The sequence below is a fragment of the Halichoerus grypus genome, chromosome 2, assembly GCF_964656455.1.
Source record: "Halichoerus grypus chromosome 2, mHalGry1.hap1.1, whole genome shotgun sequence".
Taxonomy (NCBI): Eukaryota; Metazoa; Chordata; class Mammalia; order Carnivora; family Phocidae; genus Halichoerus; species Halichoerus grypus.
The window spans coordinates 34,053,574-34,078,960 of record NC_135713.1 but is presented as its reverse complement, the minus strand read 5'-3'; the positions used below and the strand labels follow the sequence as shown (position 1 = coordinate 34,078,960).

Sequence of the window (25,387 nt, the reverse complement as noted above, 5' to 3'; positions counted from 1 at the left end):
CTTACATTTTCCTCACAGATCATCTCCTAGTTTTCAGCACAAAGGACACAGGTCCTATCAATCCTATCACATGATGATAACTGTCAGTTGGGGCACGGGGGTCCACGTACACTACACATAGAAGTGTAAACAAAAACTGTGACTGGTGAATTTGTTCCTGATTCTTCCTAGACCTGGACATAGCCTTTCTCCAGTTTTGGATGTATCCATTCAAATGTATGTCCTTTTCTTTTTCACGTCCATATTGCTACCATTTGGGGAAGAATACTATTTCTTTTTAATAATTTCTTCCTCACACTCTTTTCTTGCTTTGCTGTGATACTTGCCACCCACCATAGCATCCTTCAGGTTCTGTCAGCAACAGAAGCTCCTTGGGGAGAGGTTTGCTGTCAGTCACCGCAATCATTCAATCTCAGGGACTGTAACGAGAAAACGAAACCGTATTTTCCTGAAGTTTAGAAGAAGCTAAGCTATCCCAACCACCAAACATTAGAACATAAATGCCTTGTGCTCGCTTCGGCAGCATATATACTAAAATCAGAATGATACAGAGAAGATTGGCATGGCCCCTGAGCAAGAACATAAATGTCTCGACTGAGCTTGAAGGGACAGTTTGTCCCCGAAACAAATACTTGGTAAATATAAGTGAGTTTCATAGATAAAGGCAGAGTGGTAATAGGTTAGAATACTGGAATGAGGAAAAAAGGAAAGAAATGTAAACTTAATTGAATTGACATTTTCCATGATTGTTTTGTGACTCGGAATATATCAGTCTTGATTGGTAAGTGAAACATGATGAGAAATGTCAAGAATGTTAACTTTTTTTGAGGGCTTACTATGTGCCAGGCACCATATTAAGTCTTTTATATATATTGTCACAACAATCCAATAAGGTGGAAACTATGGCACCCTCATTTTCCAAGATGAGGGAAAGGAAGTTTAGAGAGGTGAAGTCGCAAGATTACACAGCTAAGAAGGGGCAGATCTAGGGTAAAGTCAAGTAGTATGAATCCAGAGACTTCTCTTTCAACTCCTACACTTTAAAGCCTCTAAATGAAAAGAAAGGAATACTGCCTATCACGCCATTTGAAATCTGGACAATAACCCATTTCACAAAGTAACACTATGAAATGGAATGATTACTCTCCACATGTAACAATTTAAATGGTTTTGTTTCCAGCCAAAGATTAATGCTGCATTTTAAGGAGAGGAAAGAGAATTTTTTAATTCACTAGGCTTGGACAGTTAGCCCACAAAACATTCAAAATTTGGTGATTGTTCCTAATGAGTATTTTTTTTCTTTCAAGAGCTTAATATTTTTACCGAAAAGGAAGATGAGATTTTCTCCAAGTACTCTAACAACTCTAAAAGGCTGTCTTGAATTTTTCTAATTTTTCATAGCCTTATTCTATTTAATTCACAAATTTCCCCTTGCTTCCCCTTCAGTGAATAAACCATAAACCCAATCTTTTTCCAATCTTTTTCTAATTGGCTCACAAGCACCATCTGGTGAAGAAGCAGAATAATTACAGAACAGTTCCTGCTGAGGATCACGATTTAATCTGTACTAATTAAGCCCGAACGAGCACCATTTTACCGCTGTTCTAAAAGAGAATGAGATTTGTGAAATGCAAACATTATGGCTAAGGTCAAAAATATGCAGTCCAAGTTTTGTTGTTGTTTTGAATTTTTAGAAATTGAGAATCAGCTTGCTTTCTATTTCCAATTCCCATCGGCCTTTCTACTACCAAAGACTATGGGTCCTAAGACAGCAGAAAGTGGCACATTTCACTGTACCAATATCCCAGGGTAGTTTTGACATTTCATTTTCTATATCAGTCCATGCACTACTTTCTTCCTCCCCCCTTTCATTTATCACACTAAAATGACTTTTTTAATATATTCACCTAGCCATTTATCAAGGACAATCTCTGCCCTCAAGAAGCTCACTCTCCAGCAGACGTAGACTTTAGGGAAATAAAATATTACAGGTGTTCTGACAGAGGTAATGTGCTCATAGACTATGTTAATTACAGTGGTAGTATCCTAGAGAAGAGACATTTTCCATAGTGGCTGGTCAATGCTGTCAAATGCTACAGAGATGTCCAAGAAAATAAAAGAAAAAAAAAAAATGAAGCAGGGGGGAATAGGAGGGAGAGACGAACCATGAAAAACTATGGACTCTGAGAAACAAACTGAGGGTTTTAGAGGGGAAGGGGGTGGGTGATGGGTTAGCCTGGTGATGTGTATTAAGGAGGGCATGTATTGCATGGAGCACTGGGTGTTATATGCAAAAAATAAATCATGGAACACTACATCAAAAACTAATGACGTGGGGCGCCTGGGTGGCTCAGTCGTTAAGCGTCTGCCTTCGGCTCAGGTCATGATCCCAGAGTCCTGGGATCGAGCCCCGCATCAGGCGCCCTGCTCAGCGGGAAGCCTGCTTCTCCCTCTCCCACTCCCCCTGCTTGTGTTCCCTTTCTCGCTGTCTCTCTCTCTGTCAAATAAATAAATAAATAAAATCTTTAAAAAAAAAAAAAAACTAATGACGTAATGTATGGTGACTAACATAACATAATAAAATAAAATTTAAAAAAAGAAAAGAAACCGTTTTCCTCTTACCTGTCATTAGGGCCACATTTTGAGAAATGTTTCTCCAGGTCAATTACTTCCCAGATATTCTAAATTGAAAAATAAACAGCAGTTATCCCTAAGGAAATAAAAGTAGAAGCTTTTGATTTCACAACCCTCAGAGGATTATAAAAACGCTATTCATAAATTGAATATTGGCTAAATCATGATTGCCATTCTTGCTCAACCCATTCAAAGTCAGAATAGCAATGTTAAAATAAAACATAAAGCTCCAACACTTCCTTTTTTCTGCTCACATTAGTAAACCCACTATAAATGATTTTGTTTAATTATTACATATTTTAATGAAGATAAATGTGAGAACTACAAAGTGTATTAAAGCATTATAGTTCTGACTTGCTATGGTGATCACTTTGCAGTGTATACAAATATTAAATCCCTATGTTGTACACCTGAAAATAATATAATGTTATGTGTCAGTTGTACCTCAATTAAAATAAAGCATTACAGTTCTTCCTTAATAATCCAAAATTGTTCAATTATAGAAGAAAGGGAAGCTTTTAACTCTTATTGCATGGAAAAACAGGAATATTTATGGCAGCCCAGTGATGTTTTTACAAGGCGTGCTAGTACTCATGTGAACTCTTATTAGTTTTCTTTCTTCTGAGAAGGTCTTTATTCAGGGGTAAGAATTTAAACAGATAAGGCATTGTAAGGAAGTCCACAATGCTCTAGTAAGACTTAGCTTCAGGATAGCACTCTTAACTTTGATTTCCCCTCTTGAAACACCTCGCAGAGCTTTTAGAATGCCATGGGCCTGCTTTCTTGCCTGCAATAGGGCTAAAACACCCAGTCCAGGCACAAAAATGTCTAAAGTAAGAAGGTAAAAGAGAAGTCAATTGTTTAGAATCTCAGTTCACCCATCCATCCATTCATTCTCTTAACACATACGTACTGAACACATTCCATGGGTCAGAGTATATTCTAAGTATTGAGAATACTCCAGTGCGCAAAAATCAACAGGATCTCTATCTCCTTGGAGCTTATCGCCCCAGGTGGTATAAATATAATATAATTACATATAAAAAAATGTTAAATTGAAATTGCTCTGAAGAAGGCATTTGGCTCTATGAGCACCTGGAATAGAATAGACTTAATCAGGGGGTTCTGGGACACTTCCATAAGAAAGTATTAACGGAGTCAAGCACTGAAGGAAGAGAAGTAGTTAACTGGATGACAAAATAAGAAGAAAGCCTTGCAGACTGATGTAAATGTGTGGACAAGGCCCTCAGGCAAGGCAGGGCCAGCTCCTCTCAGCCGCTTCCTGGGAGAGCAAACTAACAAATGAACCCTGGCTCCATGCTGAATGATGGGGAGTGATGTTCTGTGTCCACGGATAGTTGCGCATTCATCCTTGGAGATGGAAATTCTTAGCTTAGAAGGAAAAAAAATCATTATTTAAATAATGTTGAAGTTTCAAGTACCAGGACAGACTGAGAAGGAAGATATTCTGGAGTAAACAGGGTTTCTAACTGTCTCCCAACTCATGCCACCTGGAAAAATGACCACCCATGCTCGCACGAGGAAAGGGGAAGTGGAGACGATGAAACATAATAAGAAGGAATTTAAGGAAAGGGGGAAAGGAGCCATAGTGAGAACTAAGTTGATGCATAGGTTTTTTTCTAAAAAAAAAAAAAAAAAGGAGGAACAAAGTCTGTTATTAATACTTTGTCATAGCTGTTTCAATCTTCCATGGCTGTATAATGAACCACCCCCAAACTACAAGCTATTATTGCACAGAATTCTGTTTATTAGGAATTCTGCTCATGCAGCTGCCTTCAGCTGCTAAGTCCAAGACAGCCCCTAATCCTCCAAACTCTCTCCAGATTGCCTCTCATGATTCAGCCCAAGGTTCCTTATAGTATGACCACAAGCTCCCAAAAAGGAACTTTCCAAAAGGTCAAATCCCAATGCACAAGCACTTGTCCAGCCTCTCTCTGTGTGTCACCTGTTAATGCCCATTGGCCAAAGCAAGGCATGTGGTGGAGCCCAGAGTCAAAGAAGGATTGATTCACATAAGCAAAAACAAGAGCTCTTGGAATTTCTAAAAATGGTGTCCATCTTTCTCTGTATGTGTACATATTCTAGAACAAAAACATCATGGAAATTTTTAGCCTGCTCCTTTTATCGTCCCTGGAAACATTCTCTCCACACACCCCCACTCTATGCCAAAAACAAGATAGCTTTTACAAGGGTTTTAATCCCCCACGGCACTAGATTGTGCTCTTTGGAAAAAAGTATTAATCCATATGAAAGAATCATTCACTGAATTCATCATTCAATCCATTTGCAAAGGTGGTGAAATGTGAGTCATCTAATTTTGATATTTGTTAGGAGAAATGGTTGAAATTATTAAATAAGACACTTGACTACCTGTAATTTCAATTACTTATGCCATCCTAATTCCTTATCACCATTAATGATCACAAATCAGTTACATTAGCATCATGACGTGTTGTGAAGGACCTATACCAGTTAAGTTTCAATCAGGGAAGAAGAACCACAACGAGGGATAGGAAAGAAGAGATTTACTAGGAATGCAACTTGACATGATTGTAGATGCTGGGGAAGAGTGAAAGCCTATGAAAGGCCATTGGCTCTGTTTCTGGTCAGGGGCCTAAAGTGACCATCAGTGAGCAGGGTTGACAGCCTAACATGAAGTGGGAGAGAGTGAAGACAAACTGGAAACCTCGTCTTCTCACACTTAACAACACGGGTGACCTGCAGAAGCTGGTGAGCTTCCTGAGTCCATGTACATAAGCTTTGCCCGGAAAGTTGAGAAGCTGAAGAAAGGGATCCAACAGGAGTGAGAGGAGCTGGGGTCCCAACTGGTGCACAAGGTCAACAAATGGGCCTGGAGATGAGTCCCACGGAGCTGCAGCGGTACCCGGGGGCCCTGAACAAGCCTTCAGAGTGGTATGGCTACCGCTTTGCCTGTTCTCCCAAATTTCATGCAATTTCTCTTGGGGCTAAGCTAGAATCAGACAAGGAAAGAAATTCTAGGAACCGTACTTGCAGATTAGGTAAACTGACACAAAACCACACTGACTATGGTCACCACAGAAACAGGCTTGCTTCTTGCCTGATAGACTGATCTTCTGAGATCAACCCAAAAGTCAAAGAAAGTCCCAACCTTGAGAAAAGGTAGAGAAAACTAGCACTACCAAGATACCACTGCCCAGTTTCAACTGAATCCACTCTTTCTTGGTAACCTGAGCCTTCTGTAACACAAAGAATAAAGTCAGAGTCCCTCCTTCATGGGTGCTCTGACAAAGATGGGGTAAGGAACAGATTGTGAAAAATACTGGCAATGTTATTTTTTATTTTACTTGTGAGAGCAGCGTGAGGAAAGAGAGATTCGTCAGTACCAAAATTGACAAATGACTATTGAAAGGCAGTAGAAAAAATTTTAAAAACAATGACTATTCCAAGAGCCATGACCCCAAGCATCCTCCCCACAATAACCTGGAAAATGACAGTCCTCTAGTACCAGAGTTTTATTTAAAACAATAACTATGAATTAAAAATCTGTGTTGTGTTACATATTTGAAGAGAATTATTTCCTTTGAAAAATCTTGATTCAGTGAATTTTCACATGCTATCTCTTCCATTTAAAATGCTTGTTCCAGGACACTTGGGTGGCTCAGTTGGTTAAGCATCTGCCTTCAGCTCAGGTCATGGCCCCACGGTCCTGGGATTGAGTCCCGCTTCGGGCTCCCTGCTCAGTGGGAAGTCTTCTTCTCCCTCTGACTCTCCCCACTGGCTTGTGCTCTCTCTCTCTCTCACTTACTCTCTCTCAAATAAATAAAATCTTTTAAAAAATTAAATTAAATTAAATTAAATTAAATTAAAAAATGCTTGTTCCTTCCTTATGTGCCTGTCTCTTATTTAGCTTCCAGAATGCTTCTCTGCAAAAGCTCCCCAGAATTCCCTCCTCTTATCCAGGCAACAATCATTCTCTTCTGTGAGCTACCTCCATAACTTGCAAATCATTTAGTTTTTGCACTTCCACCAAATTATAATTTTGCACCCCATACTTCACTGCAAGGGAACATGCCACATATATCTGCTCCCTGGCACAGCACACGGCAAAAAATAAATAACAGCTAGGCTCATCATTGCCACTTGATCATATATTTTATAGACAGGAAACCCAACCGAGTCAATGGTGGAGGGAATAGATCAAGACATTTCAAGAATAAGCAATTTCCTACAACACCTTGTAGTCTAGAAAATGTCATTAGTGCTACCATTAACTCTTTTTATGGCTTCTTCCAGTTTAAATTGCAACTCCCTACTCCACATCCCTTCCAAAATTCTCATGCCAATGATCTCGGATTCTTCTTTCCTTTGCCATCCCCTCCCTCCACTTGGAATCTAGAAGAACTACCATAGTTTGGATTTCACCCACCTCATGAATGCTCCCTCATGAATGTCTCTTTTCTCAGGAGCTTTTCTTCCCCATCTCCCCCAGGCTGAGCAGGGGCTACTTCCCCCTCTCACCCTCTGTTCCACCTGGACAAGCCCTCTCATCCTCCAGACTCTGGTACATTGGAAACACCTATTATGCTAAGCTCTCTACCTGATTGCCCCTTGCTGTCCCTTGCTATCTATTCTAAATTCATACTCAAGTGGTGGCATGAAAATATTAAATCATGGCACTTTTGAACATATTATCTTCTTTGTTCCATTTTGTTCCAATTTCTTTATTTCCGGTGGGCAGGGGGAGGAAAATATATTATTCCAGAGGAACAAAAAGTTTATGCGTAAAATAGGAATCATGATATTTACTGAAATGACCAAGCACTTGTAATTTAAGAAGACAAATATAGTTAATTGGCAGAAGATATAGTTCTTGTTGTTCCATCTGCCACAGCGTAATTAGGGGAACATTGTGATGCTTTGTGCTCCAATTTCCCCAGTGAAAATTACAATTAATAACATACACAGAAATCATTATTTAAAAAAAAAATTTCATTGGTACAAAAAAAAATTAGATGGGCTATAAATGCTGACTTGTGTTCTTAAAAAGACAATAATTATCAAATGAGCTGTTTTTTTACTTTTCTGTCTTTGTTTCAGATGTGCTCCAGATCTGAATGAATGGTTCAACTTTGGCTATAGATTTAATACCAAAGTACTACTGATAAACTAATAGATTAGATGACAGAGCACTTTACATTCCTCACAGGGCAGAGGACCAAATGAAAAACCTTCCCCAAAACAACTCAATGTCTAAATTTTTTAAAATAAAGGTCTCTGAAGCTCATAATTCTGTTAATCTCAGGAGAAAACTGGTCCTCAGAATTTCTTTGCTTGAAGCTTTCTAATCAATTCACTTTAAATTATTTAAATAGAGCACTTACTACTTTCTTTGTAGAAATAACATTAATATTCTGTTCTCATACAAAGGCTTTTCAAAGTTTCACCCCAAATATAAATCGTAGGAGAAATTCGCCAAAATACATTGAGATTATCATGTCCTCCACCTTGTGTATTTCTTCCTTCCAATTCTATATTGCTTTAAACGAAAGGAATTCAGTTCAGTTATAGAAAATAAAGTCATATTTCGGTACATCTGAGTTTGTGGCCTGGGAGGTGACAATTCACAGCAAAAAGCTGTGGCCTGACTGACTGGCTGTTGGGTAGGAAGCTGTGAGAGGTCAAAGCAGACATGGTGGTGTGGTAGCTATGATTCTGGAGAGCAAAACCCTAAAAGGGTTTTGGAAAATCTGCTCCAAGCTTCCTTGGTTCTGCTCCTAAGGAAGAAGCAACCCCAGGATTTAAGCTTTTGTGGACGAGGCAGATGGCAGCTTGGAGACAGAATGGGTGGAGAGACAAATCATGACGTGATAGGCAGCAACTTTTGTCATGCCGTGTGTGAAAACAGCCGGCACTGCTTTCCTCCCCGAAAGTCACATTTCTTCATGTCATTTTGTAAGTGGTTGGCATCTTCTGGCTGAAATTTCAACTGGGTTTTTTAAAAAAATATATTTAAATAGTTTAGTATGACATGGTTCCTCCCTTTTGTGAGTGCCATCTTGTCTTTAGCTATTTCTGCTTGACAAACATCAAGAGTGGTTGAGTGGACCCTGCTGCCGTCAGGTCAAGGGCGCCATCTTCTATTGTAGGAGGCCCTGAAAACTCACAGGATGCGAACAAGATGGTGCCTAGCACAAAATAAGCACTCATCAACTAGTAGCTGCTGTTACTATTACCCACTGAGCTACTAAAATGAGCAAGAGGGGGCACCTGGGTGGCTCAGTCGTTAAGCGTCTGCCTTCGGCTCAGGTCATGATCCCAGGGTCCTGGGATCGAGTCCCACATCGGGCTCCCTGCTCGGCAGGAAGCCTGCTTCTCCCTCTCCCACTCCCCCTGCTTGTGTTCCTGCTCTCGCTGTCTCTCTCTCTGTCAAATAAATAAATAAAATCTTAAAATAAATAAATAAATAAATAAATAAATAAATAAAATGAGTAAGAGGGCAGAGTCTTTCTATCTGGAATAAAAAAAAAAAAAAGGTTAAGATAAACTTCCAGATAATGAGTCCTAAACAGAATTCCATGTGGAACACACATAAAAATGCACTTCCTTCCCTCCCCCCCCCACACCCATGGTAACATACTTATTAAAATGCCTTTATGTTTAATTTAGCAAAAGGTGAGACCCTCCAGAAATGTAGGCATTACCAAAAGTGATTCATTATGTAGAAAACAGTAACACTTTTCATAGTGATGCCATCATCCAACTACTTTTCCTGTATTCACCATTAAAACCCACCCATTCGTGATGCTTACACAGACAGTATTCTGGGTGAGATGCATGACAGCAAGGACCAAAGCAGTACAGTACTCTAAAATTCTTCCGTGTAGGATAAGATTTTCATAAGATTTTGTCATAGTCTTTGAATGTTCTATTGGTCTCATTTACAATGATGATTCTAATCTTTATATGAGCATGTTTCCAAATTACTATAATTACACCCAACACTAATGAAGCAGTTATCCGCAATCAGACACAAGGGTGTGGACCTAAAGTATGTCTAAGCTTCCATGCTCATAGATACCCCAATGGGACAAAACCACAGAGCTGGCTATAATTTGCAAGAACAAAATTTTCCACGAATCAGTAAAGCCCTGAAAGCTTTTAAAGGCCTTTTCTAGGACTGATTTCTGAAGCATAGTGTTCCAGTAAACTCAGAGTAGTGACAAAACATTCTAAGATAAAGCCATGACATTCTGTTTCATCCCTCTGGGGAAGGAGTTATCTCCCTACTGACATAACACAAGGCAGTTACCCAGTCAGACTTTCTCCCATTTCTCTAGAGGTTTAGAGGTGACCTTTCAGTTTGAACCCAGCATGTGTGTGTGTGTGTGTAGTAGAGGACTAGAATCCCAAGGTCTGGATGGAATTCACCAGGCACAGACCCTGCTCCATCAGTGTAAGCACTGTACTCTTGTAGAAAGTGCACTCCCAAACTGGAAGAAAGAAGGGGGGGAAGGCAAAGCTGGCTGACAGCGGTTCACTGGCTTTTGGAAAATCGGGTCCAGAGAAGGGCTGATTTAGATAAAAGTTCACTGGCTAAATCTAGTTCTACGCCTTACTGGAGAAGTTTCCAAGTTTTGTTTTTCCTGTGGTAAGCCAAAAACAAAGTAGGTGGATGGGGGAAAAAATGGCCTTATCTGAATTTCTGAATGGTCCATTTCCACGGGTTTTTACTATTCCCTATACATCAAATCACTTTGTGTTGTGCTTTTCATCTTCCCAAATACAACAGGAAGGAGGATGAGAAAGTTCTTAGATCTTACTCTTCTGTCTTTATAATAAATAGGAACACCTCCAACCCCTTGCCCTAAGTTCTCAATTCCTTTTTCACATCTCTCCATCACTGGGAGAAGGAACTAGCCACCATCTTCCCATGTGTCACCTGTGTACCCCAAATCCACATCACCTCAATTCTTCTCAAAGTCTGTGACAACCACTTTTACTCCCCACCATTCTATTGCTGACACATGTACCTCTCTCACACTCATAATCCCCTGAGGTGAGCTAGATCACTCTCCCCCCACCTTCCATTCCAGCCCCTTCATGTCGTTGTTATCCACAATGACCCACACAACACAGCCCAAGCACCCAGACATCTGAAGGGCTGGCTTGGTCTCTGAGCAAAATTTGAAATATCCAGGGGCAAACTGGACTCCATATCCTTTAGGCTATCTTTTCATTAGTTATTCTTCTTCAGAAATGGGATTTTGGAAAGAACTGGAAAACAGAGTTCAAAGTTGTGATCTTTGGCAAGAATATGAAGTACAAATATTTTATATAGAATGAGGTAGTCATATGCTTTCACAATCAACATAACAGAGATGTAGTATCTTCCCACTACTTGAGTTCCAGCTTTTAAAGTTCTCCATAATCCTGAACTGGCCTTTCTCTACCTATCCAATATGGTTTTCCATTCTTCCCCAAATAAATTATCTACCCAAATCCAACTATCTTTTTCTACCATTATCTTAATCATTGTATGTCAGAGTTTCAAATATTCAACATTCTAATTACTGTCTCATCATCTCCATCACTATTTTATCCAAAAGGTTTCCATCCAGAATTACAGTATACACCATGGTAAATGTCTATATAACCACTTAAATAGTGAACAATTTAATTCCTTAGCCCAATATGTAACTTCTAAAAGTTTAAGAACAACAATCTTAAGAGCTTCAAAATTTCTGCTCCTTTACTACACTAACACTTTAAAAGTTTCACTTAAAGTTTTTTTTCCCCTCCTTGTTAATTAAACTCATCCTTATTTCCTTTGAGAATCTAAAGAGCAGCAGGAATGTCAAGTTGCTGCCTCTGGAGTATAGGGTTTTGGTTTTTTGTTTTGTTTTTTTTTCTTTTACCATTCTGACCCAATAATATTTGTTGGCAAAGACTCTCAAAAACTGGCAGGAGCTATAAATTAGACATTTGAACTATCTCCCCTAGCTATCCAAAAGAGCTATCCAACTTTCCAGTTCTAAAATGCTTTAACTCATAAGACTTATGCCTTAAGGGACTTGAAAATTTGCCTCTCAGTCAGATGAACACATGGGTTATGAGTTATTAATTATACATAATAAGGCTTTGGGATAGGATAAATTGAACTAAACCCTAAAGCTGACTGATACATAATATATCCCATATTTGTGTTGGATGACAAAACAGCAAAATCTAAAAGTTAGGGCCATGACTTGGATCGATTCAGAAAGGCCAAGGCCCACTATCCAGATTCATTACCAAATACCTAACTGTTATTCCCTGAGTCCATAAATGCCAGAAACGCCCAATGCAGAAAAAGATTAGTCCTCTCTCTCTCACTCCTCTCTATTCCAATCCCTAGAAAAAATAGAGAATGATAAAAAGATTTATATGCCAGAAAACTGTCCACAGTTAGACAGAAACATACATATAATGTATTAAAATTTATACATTTACTTATATACATTCTTTACTTAGATGCATAACTTTAAACACAAACTCCCAATTTATGACAAACAAGAGGAAAAAAAGGATTGTTAAAAAGGCCTAAAAGACACATCAACATTAGCCTTTCACTGCCTACGTGTAATTCTTTTTTTTTTTTTTTTTTTTTTTTTGTAACAGCCTCTGAGGTACAATGGATTTTTTTAAAAATTATTTCTAGTTGAATATCAATATATACTGTGAGCAATACAAGAATAAAAAAGGAGTCAGACCTTCCAGTTGTATGACTTAGCAGAAAAAAAGAGTAATAAAACAGGATGGATGAAGATTATTTTTGTTGATATTAGACTTTACCATAAATAATCCAAGGCCACCAACTTTTAGGAGTATTACTTTAAGAAATTATGTATCCAAATTCATTTAAGTAGCCTAACCAATAAAGTAAAAAAAAAAAAAAAAAAACAACTGGATGTTGGTTCAATTCAGTTAACACAACTGAATGACCAAGGACTAGTGAGCAGCAAAGAATGAGGTTCGTACTTTTAAAAATACTTACTATAAACAACAAAAGTAAATAAATCCAAGTATAATTATTTTTAGTTCAAGCTCAATGCAGGAATTATCTCAAAAACAACAACAACAAAAAATCCAAGCTGCTGCTTTCCAGATGTACCTACTACTTTGAGAAAGGGAAAAGGACATAAATAAAGATACTATTTAGATTTTTCTAGTAGAACTTTCATGATATAATTCAGACTTTAGCTTATTAATGATCTGAGATCCAGTAGCAAATTGCATTTACCACTTAAAAATTAAAAAGGAGTCTTTCCTGCTTTTAAAACATATGTACACAAACACACACACACACACAGATTTTAATCTCAGGCACAGCAAAACAGAAGCTGACTACCAAACCAACAGATACTGTGAGTTGTAAACTGAGTAAACACGAGCATAGCAGTAAAAAATTTCACACCAGTTATTTCTCTTTCTGGTTTAGAAATAGTTTTTATGTGTTTATAATTGTTTCGAGAAACTTAGTACCAAATTCGTTAAATAGGCAGATATTCCAAGTATTCCTCACACATTCACCTATAAGGAGCTTTTGGAACAGTAGCAAAGTCACAAAGCAAATCTACACTTTTACTGCAAAAAGACATGATTTTTACTGGTGCTTAGATAAACAAATAGGTAGCTAAAAAAAAAGTGCCACCATTTTTCTCAAATGTCATCAATTACATAAGACCTCAAAACACACTCTGATTTGGATAAAAAATTCTTGCCAACAGTTAAGAGACTGATTAATTTCATCTATTTCATAGTAGCAAGTCTTCCCCAGATGTTAGTAACAGGCAGAACTATTCACTTTAGCCCTTTGTTACCAGAGACAATTGCTACATCTCTATGCAAACATGATGAACTCATTTGATTAGTCAAATACTTGAATTCCATTCAAGTGCACTTAATGTAGTAATACACAGTATAAATTGATTGAAATTAAAAAAAGATCTCTGATTGGAAATGGGATTTTTAAAAATACAATACTGATTTCAAATTATATGTTTCATTGGTGTCCTGATGAAACATACAAAGCAAATGATTTGTTCCTAGCATCTCTGAAAGATTATCTAGTCCTTTAATGTATTAAAATAGAAGTCAGAAAATACATCCCTGAACCCTAGAATTGGAAGTACAGTTCGAAAAGTTGAAGCCAATTTGATATGGTTAATTCAGATTATGGTCAAATGGTAAGAGGATAGCTCAGAAGTTGACAAAAGTTTCAAATTAGTAACATTTGTTGCAAAAAACATAAATGAAGGTAGCTGTAATGTTTACAGGGTCAGATTTTTCAGATCCATGTATATAATGTAAGTACTAAGATCCTAAAGATTTAATTTCTTAAACACTCTGACTACTGCAGAAGAATTAAAAAAAAATCCAAATGGATTAGAACTAAAATAAGGCTGTTCTTTCTCCTTTTATAAAATACTTTTGGAATTCATAACACAAAAAATATGCACAGGAAGACATGTAGAATTCTCAATCTTTTTTTTTTTACATCCAGGGATCACTGTTCCTGAAAAATCTCCCTGCTTGCTTTGCTTTCTTCAGTCTTCTTTTTCTTCCAAGAGCTTTGCTACAGACGTCTATCAGCTGTATAGAGTGATTACTTTATTTGCCTGTTCCCACAACGGAAGAAGTGGCTTCGTCAGACAACAGCTTGGTCTTTAAAATTTACTTCTGGTAGGATTCTCTCACTTTCGCCTGCAGTGCATCACAGGTCTTCTTAGCATCGCCTAGAAGCATGGCCGTGTTAGGTTTGTAGAAGATCGGATTGTCCACTGCAGCATAGCCAACACCCAAGGACCTCTTCATAACGATGACCTAAGGAGCAAAGATGAACTGAGAGAGTGAGCGTATTTAACAGACCTGACAGGCCGACCCTGCCCTGCCCTAGCTTTGAATGAAGCACATATCACTACTCACTCCTGAGTATACAGACTTCTACAATACACAGGGAGTGCTTGCTTGCTTTTTTTTTTTCTGGTGGTAAATTTTTTTATTACGTTATGTTAGTCACCATACAATACATCATTAGTTTTTGATGTAGTGTTCCATGATTCATTGTTTGCGTATAACACCCAGTGCTCCATTCAGTACGTGCCCTCCTTAATACCCATCACCAGGCTAACCCATCCCCCCACGCCCCCTTCCCCTTTAAAACCCTGTTTGTTTCTCAGAGTCCATAGTCTCTCATGGTTCGTCTCCCCCTCTGATTCCCCCCCCTTCATTTTTCCCTTCCTACTATCTTCTTTTTTTTAACATATAACGTATTGTTTCAGAGGTACAGGTCTGTGATTCAACAGTCTTACACAATTCCAGGGAGTGCTTTCTTTTTTTTTTTTTTAAGATTTTATTTATTTATTTGAGAGAGAGAGAATGAGAGAGAGCACATGAGAGGGGGGAGGGTCAGAGGGCGAAGCAGACTCCCTGCCGAGCAGGGAGCCCGATGTGGGACTCGATCCAGGGACTCCAAGATCATGACCTGAGCTGAAGGCAGTCGCTTAACCAACTGAGCCACCCAGGTGCCCCAGGGAGTGCTTTCTAAAGGCATGTTTACATTGTATTAACTTTCATTTGCCCTTACTCCTATCCGTGAGACAAAAATCATGTTAACAATAGTTTATCTATGAATAATAAGATTACAAGAGATTTTCTTCTCAGTGCTTTTCTTCCATAAAGACTATGTAACATTTTCTAGTCAGAAAAATAAGTATCTTTCTCTGAATGGGCTTAAGAGAACAAATTTAGCGTATAAACTTCTGCTACAAATCCTAAGATAAATGTAGCTGAGTGGGAAAATGGTGTGATTCTTATTCCATCACTTTAAAGTAGATCAGAAGGTTCCAAGACAAAAGCCCAAAGAACAATCTAGCCTGTCACAAGACAGAGCTAATAACTAATATTATGCTCCTACAAAGCAAAATGGAAGAAGTAAGGCTATCTCTAATATTGATGTGTCACAGTCACTTACAATTACATGAATTATGGATGGTGCTATTCAGTTAAATATCAAGTTAGTTCTTAAGGAAATGGAAAGCCCTTCTATAGTAGTCTAGGACATGTAATCTATCCAAAAATGAAAGCAATATAAACTTACTTACACTTCACACAGCCTTAGTACCATAATGCATTCTGCAAACTCTCAAATATTGATGACCAATGCAATAGTTTTTCATCTACACATGAACAAGTGCATATCTCACCCACCACAAATTTCAAGCTCACATATTTACAATAAAAAGAAACAAAATTAAAGGGAAAGGTACATTACATAATTATGACTGTTAAAATGCAGATCTGACCTGAGAGTGGTAAAGAGACCTGTCCTCCGCCAGGGCAGGGGAAACGTACAAGCCTCTGAGCTCTCTATAACCCAGCAGTTAGCTTCCACAGAGGTGATGTGCGTGAGCACGCCTTGCTTCCTTATGCCATGTTACAGTTTGGATTTCTAAATCACCTTTCTTCTGGACACTCCATAACAACAACAAATTCCCTTTCAAAAAAATTAAATGAAAAAATGTGCTCGTCTTCGTATATGAAGGCGATGATACTGACTCACTGTCCCAGAGGGAAGCCATCTGCTTCACTGGACTCTATCTGGAAGTCAGCCAGGCTCATTCCAAAAGCTCACAGCTCTTTTTTCAGCTGTGGTTACAGATTTTGTTAATCCACCCACATAATATCATCTAGTTCAAATGGTGACCAGGGCATCTACTTGGGTTCTCTGGTGACCACCGAATAGACAGAAGCTGGATATGGAGAGCTGGGCCCTACACCCACTCTAGCCCTGGGGCTCCCAAAAGGCATTGGTGCTCCTCACCAAGTGAACCAGGACAGCGCTGGGTGCATGTTGTAGGAGACATTTGATTATTAGAATGAAACACAAGTCTGAAACCTTACCTGCTTTGATTTCCAGACCTCGAGGACGGGCATGCCTGCAATAATAGAGTTGGGGTCTTCTTGAGCTGCTGAATTCACAGTGTCATTAGCTCCAATCACAAGAACCAAATCAGTGTCTACATAATAAAGGAACAAAAGAGTAAATAAAAACCTCAAATGGGTCATTTTCACTTTTTCCAGGCAAATTATAGTGATCTGGACTTTAAAACAATAACAGAAGGTAATATTTATAGGACGCACACTTGTGCCAGACACCGGACAAAGAGCTTTATCAGAGAGGCTCGGTAACCTAGCCAATGTCACACAGCTAAAAAGCAGTAGGTCCTGCATCTCAGCCTGAGCACCCTGACGAGCTTGCATTATTATGCTTCCCCTCCCCCCAGGGGATCTGCCTAATCTGACTTTACAGTTTTTTTATTATCTCACAATGATCTTGCCAGTTATATTATAAGATTTGCATCCCATTTTCATCTTTTAAAATGACCCCCATAAGATGCTATTTTGATGTCTAAAAGAAAATGGTCTAAGGGGTCTGTACTGTATTAAAAGCTGGGTCCATAATTCCTGGAACTGGCAGGTTTCACACATAATTTAGCAACAGTGAAATCTGAAAAGGGGCATAAAATGGCCCAAATTCCCTCTTTAAGGACTATAATATAAATTACCTTAGAACTTTGCCAAAAATGCCATGTGAATGTAGATATACACACAACTTCATTATTTTTCTCTAATAAACAGTATTTTTTAAGTTTACAGTGGATACTTGCCAGAGGGAACCGGTTTAATTTTAACAAACATGATCTTGAGCCAAATGTCATTAACATTCAACATCTACCCAACGACAGCCATAAAGTACGGCACCTTATCTAGTGAAGTCCCAGTACTTTAAAGGAAAACAGAAAACTACTTTCTTGATCATGAGTTGGTACAATTGGAAGCCAGTAAAATCTCAGATGCTGACAAGAATTAGACATTAAATTATCAATAGAAGCAATTTTATAAATGAGGAACCTGAGGCTGAGTATCTAGTTCCAAAAGTGGAGTCAGAACCTGGATCCCAAAGCCAGGTCTCTTCAGAGTCCCTCTTCCACTGCCTCCTGAGATTTTCACCACCTTTCCGATCTCCTCCTAGGCCCCAAAACTACCCATGCCGCTCACAAGCCTGTTGTACCTTATTCAGTACTGTCTTTCGTTTATTTCATTTCAACTGCACACCTCCTAGGAGCAGGTTACTCTTCATCAGACTAGTAGGTCTTCAGTAATCCCACAATTTATGTCCTAAGACTGGTATCACTTTATTCGGACGAAGAACAAGCTTCACCATCGCCCCCACTACTTACCTGGGAAATCATGGTTGATCTCGTCCATCTCCAACACAATATCATATGGCACCCCAGCCTCAGCCAGCAGCACATTAAGCTGACCAGGCATCCGGCCTGCCACTGGGTGAATTCCAAACCTAGACATAAAACAAATGAACAGTTGGCCTTACATGATGGGCCAAAATGTACAGAGACCCCAACATCACCTCCAAATCTGCACACTTTGTTCTTGGCACCTCAGCTCTTCCTGGTACTATCTGATCTCTACAAGAGGGGCTAGAACTAATCCAGATATATGATCAATCTACAAATATTGAAGTTGGAGGTTTAATCTCTCCGTATACACAAATGATAACTCCTCTCAAGAAGTAAGTGTAACCTTAGAACCTGACTCTTATGTTTTAAGTACAATGAATTTCCAACATTAGTAAATAATATCACCTTACATTTAATAAGCATTATGTTCTCTCATGATACTTTCTGATAAATCTTGCATCTTTAAAAACTTATGTAAGTCAGCCTGGAATTAAACACTTGCCATGAAAAATCAACATTATTCCATCAAAAGCTGACTCCACATTCAACTTTAACCTCCACGTTCAAAGCTGGAGAAATAAAATATTGTCATGTACAGGAGTTAAAGGCCTCCAATCTTTCTGAGAGTGATATGAAGCATAACTCCGCATCCCATGAGAAATGTGATAGCAACATGCTGGAGTGTTTCAAAGAGAGAGTAAGACACACATCAGAGCTCCACACTTTTATCAAGGCAAAAGAAATCGAAGCATCAAGCAATTTCTTTCAACCGCAACCAAAATGGGATCTTTGGGGTTATTTAATCCAGCTTCTTGCCCACAGTATTGATCTCTGTCTCCTCAGCACTGAGCACCATGCTTGACACATAGGCACGGCTCAATAAGAAGGGAGGGAGGGAGGGAGTGAGTGAGTGAGTGAGTGAGTGAGTGAGTGAGTGAATCCAGAGAAGAAATGCATTTTATGGTAGTTCTTGGCAGGGATCCATCCAACCTCAGCTTAAATACTTTCAGTAACCAGAAACTTACTCCTTCCAGAGGTCTATTCCATTACTAGACAATCCCAATAATTACATCACACACACACACACACACACACACACACACACACACACACACACACATGTAACGTACACACTCCTATTCAGCCAAAGAGAACCCCCATCTCATTGCTTTCCAAAGTCTGTAGTTTGGCCATCTGGAGCCTTAATGAGTCTACTCCCTCTTTCATATGTGGACTCCTCTGAGCGCTCCTAGGATGCCTACTAAGCAAAACATCCTCAATTCTTTCAACTATTCAGTGCTGACAGGACCCACTGCTGTCCTAGTCACCTGTTTCTACATTGTCAATATCCAGCTCAAACCTCAGGCCCCCAGAGTGAATACAATATGCTGGATGTGATCTAGATGCATAGGGCACAGCAAGAAAATCCCATCCTGAGATCTTTTACTGACAATGCCCAAGTCTGCATTGGCATTTACAGCCATCACAACACGTTGCTGGCTCATACAAAAGTTATGGTCATTTAAGATGCCCTGTTACTTTTCACGGTAACTACTGCCAAATCAGGCCTCCCCATTTTTAACACAGGTTCTGCTAGGAACAGATTAAAGCAACAGAGGAATTGACACCTCCCCAAAAGTAGACCTGAAAAGAGCTTTAAAATGGCCTCTATATTGCCCAAATAGCTGATAATTGATTTTCTACATCTTTAAAAGTGATAATGAAGAGCCTAAATTATTAGGGGTCTTGTAATTGGGAGGGAAAAAAGACATCAAGTGACAGGTATTCTTTTATCAAATTCACTTTTATATCATCTTCCTTCTGGGAATCACTAAATGTTCCTAAATAACAATTTATGTTAAAACAAAAACAAAAACAGAAACCGGGGCTAAAAGGAAACTAAACAGTTACCTCTAAGCAGTTATATAAGAGATCATCGTTTTACTTCTCCTCTTTTTTAAATACATTTTCCCAATTTTCTATGAGAATGTATACTTTTGTGGGGGGATCAAACCATGTCATTGAAGGGTTTCGGGAAAACTTCGAAGGGCTAGGAAGCCAATGAGATCGATGTCCTTGGCCCAGCTGGGATCTTCCCAGTTTCACAGTTGCCAAAAGGAGGAAAACGTACAACTTTTTATGGTGGAAAAAAATTAACTTCATTTGAAATACTTAACTTCATGCTCTCCTATTGTAATGCAATTTACAAATGATTTCTCATCTATTGTTTCATTCTATCCCTAATCATCTTTTAAAAACCTCCATCAAGAATTAGAATGTAGAGCAAGTGATTCAAGCCCAGTCCTCAGTGAAATATATAAGGCTGTAGAGCTGCATTCCTCTACCTAACAAAAAGAAGCAAGAATGTAGATCTATTTTGGCACAATGGCTAATGCTGGCTCTTCATGAGGTGCTATTCCATTTGTACAACTTTCTCAGTACACAGTTAAGCTGGGATTCAAACTCAGGTCTTTCTGCCTCAAGAGTCTGAACTTTTAACTACTATATAATACAGTAGTATAGTCAGGCAACTTGAGAGGTATTTTGCTTAGTTAACAGCTCCGGTTTACTAGTTATGTTGATGTTGAGCAGGTTACTTAAGGACTCTCTGTGTCTCAGTTTTCCCACAGAGTAGTAACCAGCTGTTACCATAAGCCCACATCCTGCCAAGGGCTACAGAAAACTCTGCATAGAACAGGCTTGAGAAATACCTATTTATCTCTGCTTGAAGGAGTTCCAAAAATCCAATTCACAGTGTTCTTTGAGAATAATTGAGAGCCCAGAAAGTTTCAACAATGCTAAGAGCTATAAAACAAAATAAATATCTGCATGAACAAATAGACACAGGAGAAAAATGTGTCTCAGTATCTACCACAATGTATAACTTTTACGAGCACCTGCTGAATGCTGGGGAAGTCTATTCTGAAAAATTACTCAGGGTGGGAGTTAGAAATTACCTGGACAGAATGAACTATTTCATCTCTTTCAACTACTTCATCATCTTTCCCCCTCAGTGGGCTAGCTGTAGTTTTATTCTAGTGAAAATAAAATTAAGGGCAGTCATTAGTTCACTCCAGACCATGGTCACCCAAACTCACCACCTCATAAGATTTTAAGTTCTTCAACCACAAATTCTCCTGTCATTTTGGGGATTTTAGCAGTTCGACACTTGAGTACAATTTTAAAATGTTCTCTAAAGACAAGATTGCTTTCTTTTTAAACAGCACATTGTTATCCTAATGTCATAATCTATACCAAGCCAGAGTTTTCAATCATTCCTGAAAACAAAAGAAGTAAGGCAAAATACTGACAATTTATGTTCCCACTCTTCATGTGGTAATGTAAACCGTATTCAGTACTGTGGCTCTTTTCACACTGTCTCGGAGCAAGCATTTCTGCAATGTCAACTGGACTCTTTGGTTGGGGTACCTACTTTAAAATTTAGTATTTTGTACAGTGGCAATAACATAAAATATTTTTTAAAAAATTCTCCAGGAACCAAAGCTTATGCTCAATAAATGGGGCTTATTATTACTAAACCTCAAATATGAACATAAATATCATTTTAATACTTTAATAATAATATAGTATTTTAGGGGCTCCTGGCTGGCTCAGTTGGAAGAGCATGCAACTCTTGATCTCGGAGAAGTGAGTTCAAGCCCCATGTTGGATATGGAGCCTATTTAAAAAAAGAAAGAAAGAAAAAATAATAATAATATAGCACTTTAAGCATGAATATAAAAAAACAGACCTAGAGAGAAAGTGCATTATATTGAAATAACTAAAATATACTGCTAAGCCTGCTGATTGCATGAATTTAAAAAAAGACAAGACATGATGAATGGAAGTTTCAAAGGTGCTTGATTTTGTGAACAACGGCAGGGTGGTTCTCTCACATTCATGAAAAGGTACTCTTACTTTTATCACTGACTAGACCCAATGAAAAAACTAAACAACCAAATTTAGTTCTGGAAGCTACGGTTTAAAAGGATTAGAGAGTACTTGGCTAAGGTGCAAGAGAAACACAAAACATCTAATGACTTAGAAAATAACACACTCTAAGTGAAAAAAGATCAACTGGCTCAAAAAAAGGCAAAACATGATTTTCAAGCAGACCAAATAAAACAGAAGTGAACCAAATCGTCCTCATTTTCATAAAACAGAAGAAAAGAAAATGTATTCAAATGCACAGGAAAGCATGGGGATAAAATAAATTTTTTTTATTTTTTTTATTTTTTTAAAGATTTTATTTATTTATTTGACAGAGAGAGACACAGTGAGAGACGGAACACAAGCAGGAAGAGCAGGAGAGGGAGAAGCAGGCTTCCCGCGGAGCAGGGAGCCCAATGTGGGGCTCGATTCCAGGACCCTGGAATCATGACCTGAGCTGAAGGCAGACGCTTAACGACTGAGCCACCCAGGCGCTCCCCAAAAAAATTTTTTTAATTAAAAAAAAAAAAAAAACTTTCTGTTAACTGTTTAAAAACAAATGCCCCAGTTAGGGAAAGTTTCCATCTCCTTTCTGGGGTCAGGAAGAGAGAGGCTCAATGTGAGCTGATGTACCATCCACCAGTTCAGTACAAAAAGGATTTAAGAGCATCTCCCAGGGGCACCTGGGTGGCTCAGTCGTTAAGCGTCTGCCTTCAGCTCAGGTCATGATCCCAGGGTCCTGGGATCGAGCCCCACATCGGGCTCCCTGCTCAGCGGAAAGCCTGCTTCTCCCTTTCCCACTCCCCCTGCTTGTGTTCCTGCTCTCACTATCTCTCTCTCTCTGTCAAATAAATAAATAAAATCTTAAAAAAAAAAAAAAAGAGCATCTCCCACACATACACAAAGGATGGTTGGCTGGCAATGGACATAATCAAGACGGTTGCGGCCGCTGAGACAGCCCTTCATTTAAGGGAGGACTGGGGAGGATTTAAAGCAATGGTCTTAACCACTAGTAAGAGACAGCAATGAAATTCAGGATTTCCAGAACTACAAGAACCAAGAACCACTCTACCTCAAGCCAGTGGTACTATATTTGCCACGAATTACTCATTTGTGCTCTTTTGAAATGTGAATAACAAATCTTGAACACCAAAAATTTCTCATAATCTTCCAATCTTACTGATCACCAATAAGTGTTTCCTCCTTCCCGCAGGTCTGAACCTCTTCCCAAAACCTGATTTGTAAGACTTAAGGAAGACTTGCAGTCACTGTACTATGTGATATTTAAGGTCTGTATTAGTTTCTGATTGCTGCTATAACAAATTACCACATACTTAGTAACTTAAAACAACACAAATTAATTATCTTACAGTTCTGGAGGTCAGAAGCAGAAAATCAGTTTTCCTACACTAAAATCAAGGTGTTGGCACGGCTGCATGTCTTCTAGAGGCTCTAGGGGAAAATCCATTCCTTGCCTTCTGCTTCCGGAGGCGCCCCCATTCCTTGGCTTGTGGCTGCATCCCTCTGACTACTGCTTCCACTGTCATACCTCTGTCTCTGACTCTCTCTTATGATTTCTTCTAGGACTCTCTCTGACTCCTTCCTCTCTGAGGACCCTAGTGATGACATGGACCTGCCCAAATAATCCAAGATAATCTCCCCACCTCAAAATCCTCCCCTTAAATCTACAAAGCCCCTTTTGCCACGTGAAGTAACATGTCCACAGGTTTGGAGGATTGTAGGTGGACTCTTTGGGGCCATTATTCAGCCTACCACAAACTTCCTTTCCAGTCCTAAAATTCCATGAACTAGGGTTTCTATTTTAGCTGAATAATCCAATATATACTATGTAAATTACTTTTGGATTGCAATTCTGTATCCCTCCTTTACTCCAGTAAGTTTTTCATCTTAATTAATTTGTTTTTAATACTGCCCTTGCTTATCTTTAAATTAATCCATCTGGCCATCATCTCTATGCTTTAACTGACATGTCTTGGGCCAAGTTAGAAATCAAAGACCTCTAAATGTATTTGTTGTTATTGTAATATTTGATTAGCTACAGAGTGCATAAAGACATTATTTCTGCTGAGCTAGTTGTGAAGGGTAAATAATCACAAAGCTAACCAATATGTTATGTTGAATATCCCAAAGGACAAATCATTTTATATCTGTTGGCATAATAATTTATTATATAAACCTTAAGGCTCTAATGTTGGAGAAAAACACACGCAAGGCTCTTACAAGAAAATGCCAGTGTTTTGAGAGAAATAACAGAACACACTGAATTTGTAGAAATATATATGTGTACACTGATAAGTCAATGTGAGTTAATAACAGCTCTGGCCCATGTAACTGGCCAATCTCCAAAGTATGTATTAAAGTTAATTATACCAGACATTGGTTTGGCCATGACCAGCAATTTCCAGGAACTGATGGCCAAAGCTCATCAATGTTCCATCATCGTATGAAGAATATCCAGAATTTGAAAATGCAAAGCCTACTAGCCTTTTAGTTCTTGCCTTTGAGCCATGAAAATTACCCTTATTGTACACATGCTTAACAAAGCAGAATCAGCTGTCCCTGTCCACAACAAGATTCTGCAAAAGGAAAATAAATACTAAAATGAGATCACAGAAAGATCTTCAACATTCCCAGAACTCTTTCTTGACGCACCTCCTCATGATGCGCTGCAACATAGTAACATCATAGTAACATAGTAACGTGTCTTATTTATCAGCACCCACAGCACCTGGCATTCCTTCTAGGGACTCAATGGGAGGGAAGGAAGGAAAGGGTTTTAAGTAACACAGTGTGCCCAGTGAGATGCATTGACTCATGAACGTTCTACATCTCTTTTTAGAGAAAGAAATTTAGGGAAGTAGTAAAGAACTGCTGTGAAAGGTCTGGAGTACCATTGCCTGGATTCACAACCTTTGGACAGTTTACTTCTGTATGCCTCCCTTTCCTCTGTGCACAGTGGGATTGAGAATAAACCTCTTCAGAGGATTATCACGAGATTTAAGTGAGACAGTTCATATAAAGAGTTTTTCATACAAAGTACTGTAGACCAATGCCAAGTGTAATGAGCCTTTAATAAATTAACCTTCAATGATAATATTCTATTCAAGTACATCTGTGTGATACAAATGCTCATGTGTATTTTTCAAATAAATGCACCTTTTAATGATCATTTATATAAAAATAAATACACATTTTTACATTAAAACAAATGGTGGTTTGATGTCAACATTTTCTGAGTTGGTTTTCTAATTTTTACCTTAAAATTCCAATAAATATCAATATAGTCCAATAAAAGCCAGAAGTTCTTTGTATTCACAACTACATCAAAAGACTAAGAAAACTATATAGTCAATATAGTCTGAGGCCAGTAACTGTGAATACTGGACTCAGTGGGAACACGTTCATAACTTATATTCAGATATGCACTTATTTGATAAAGTCAAATTCCAAAAGGCCACATTTAACCCTTCCACAGATACTATTAGGCAAAAAAGTATTGT

General features: G+C 38.6%; 1 protein-coding gene and 1 non-coding gene across 6 annotated transcripts in view; one reads left to right on the top strand and one right to left on the bottom strand.

The window, feature by feature from the left end:
- The first annotated feature begins 507 nt into the window (after nt 1–507).
- LOC118519659 (U6 spliceosomal RNA) lies at nt 508–614 on the top strand. The gene has a single exon (XR_004909275.2). It is a non-coding gene; the product is annotated as a U6 spliceosomal RNA (small nuclear RNA).
- An 11,644-nt stretch (nt 615–12,258) lies between these two features.
- The window catches only part of NNT (nicotinamide nucleotide transhydrogenase), a 90,533-nt gene continuing 77,404 nt past the window's right edge, over nt 12,259–25,387 (bottom strand). For all 5 annotated transcript variants that reach the window (XM_036067193.2, XM_036067192.2, XM_036067190.2 and 2 more), the window contains 3 exons: nt 17,919–18,037; nt 16,579–16,694; nt 12,259–14,499 (listed from right to left, as the gene is read on the bottom strand). In XM_036067193.2, the coding sequence (XP_035923086.2) occupies nt 14,350–14,499; nt 16,579–16,694; nt 17,919–18,037 (385 nt within the window). In that variant the 3' untranslated portion in view covers nt 12,259–14,349. The remainder of the gene's footprint in view (nt 14,500–16,578; nt 16,695–17,918; nt 18,038–25,387) is intronic.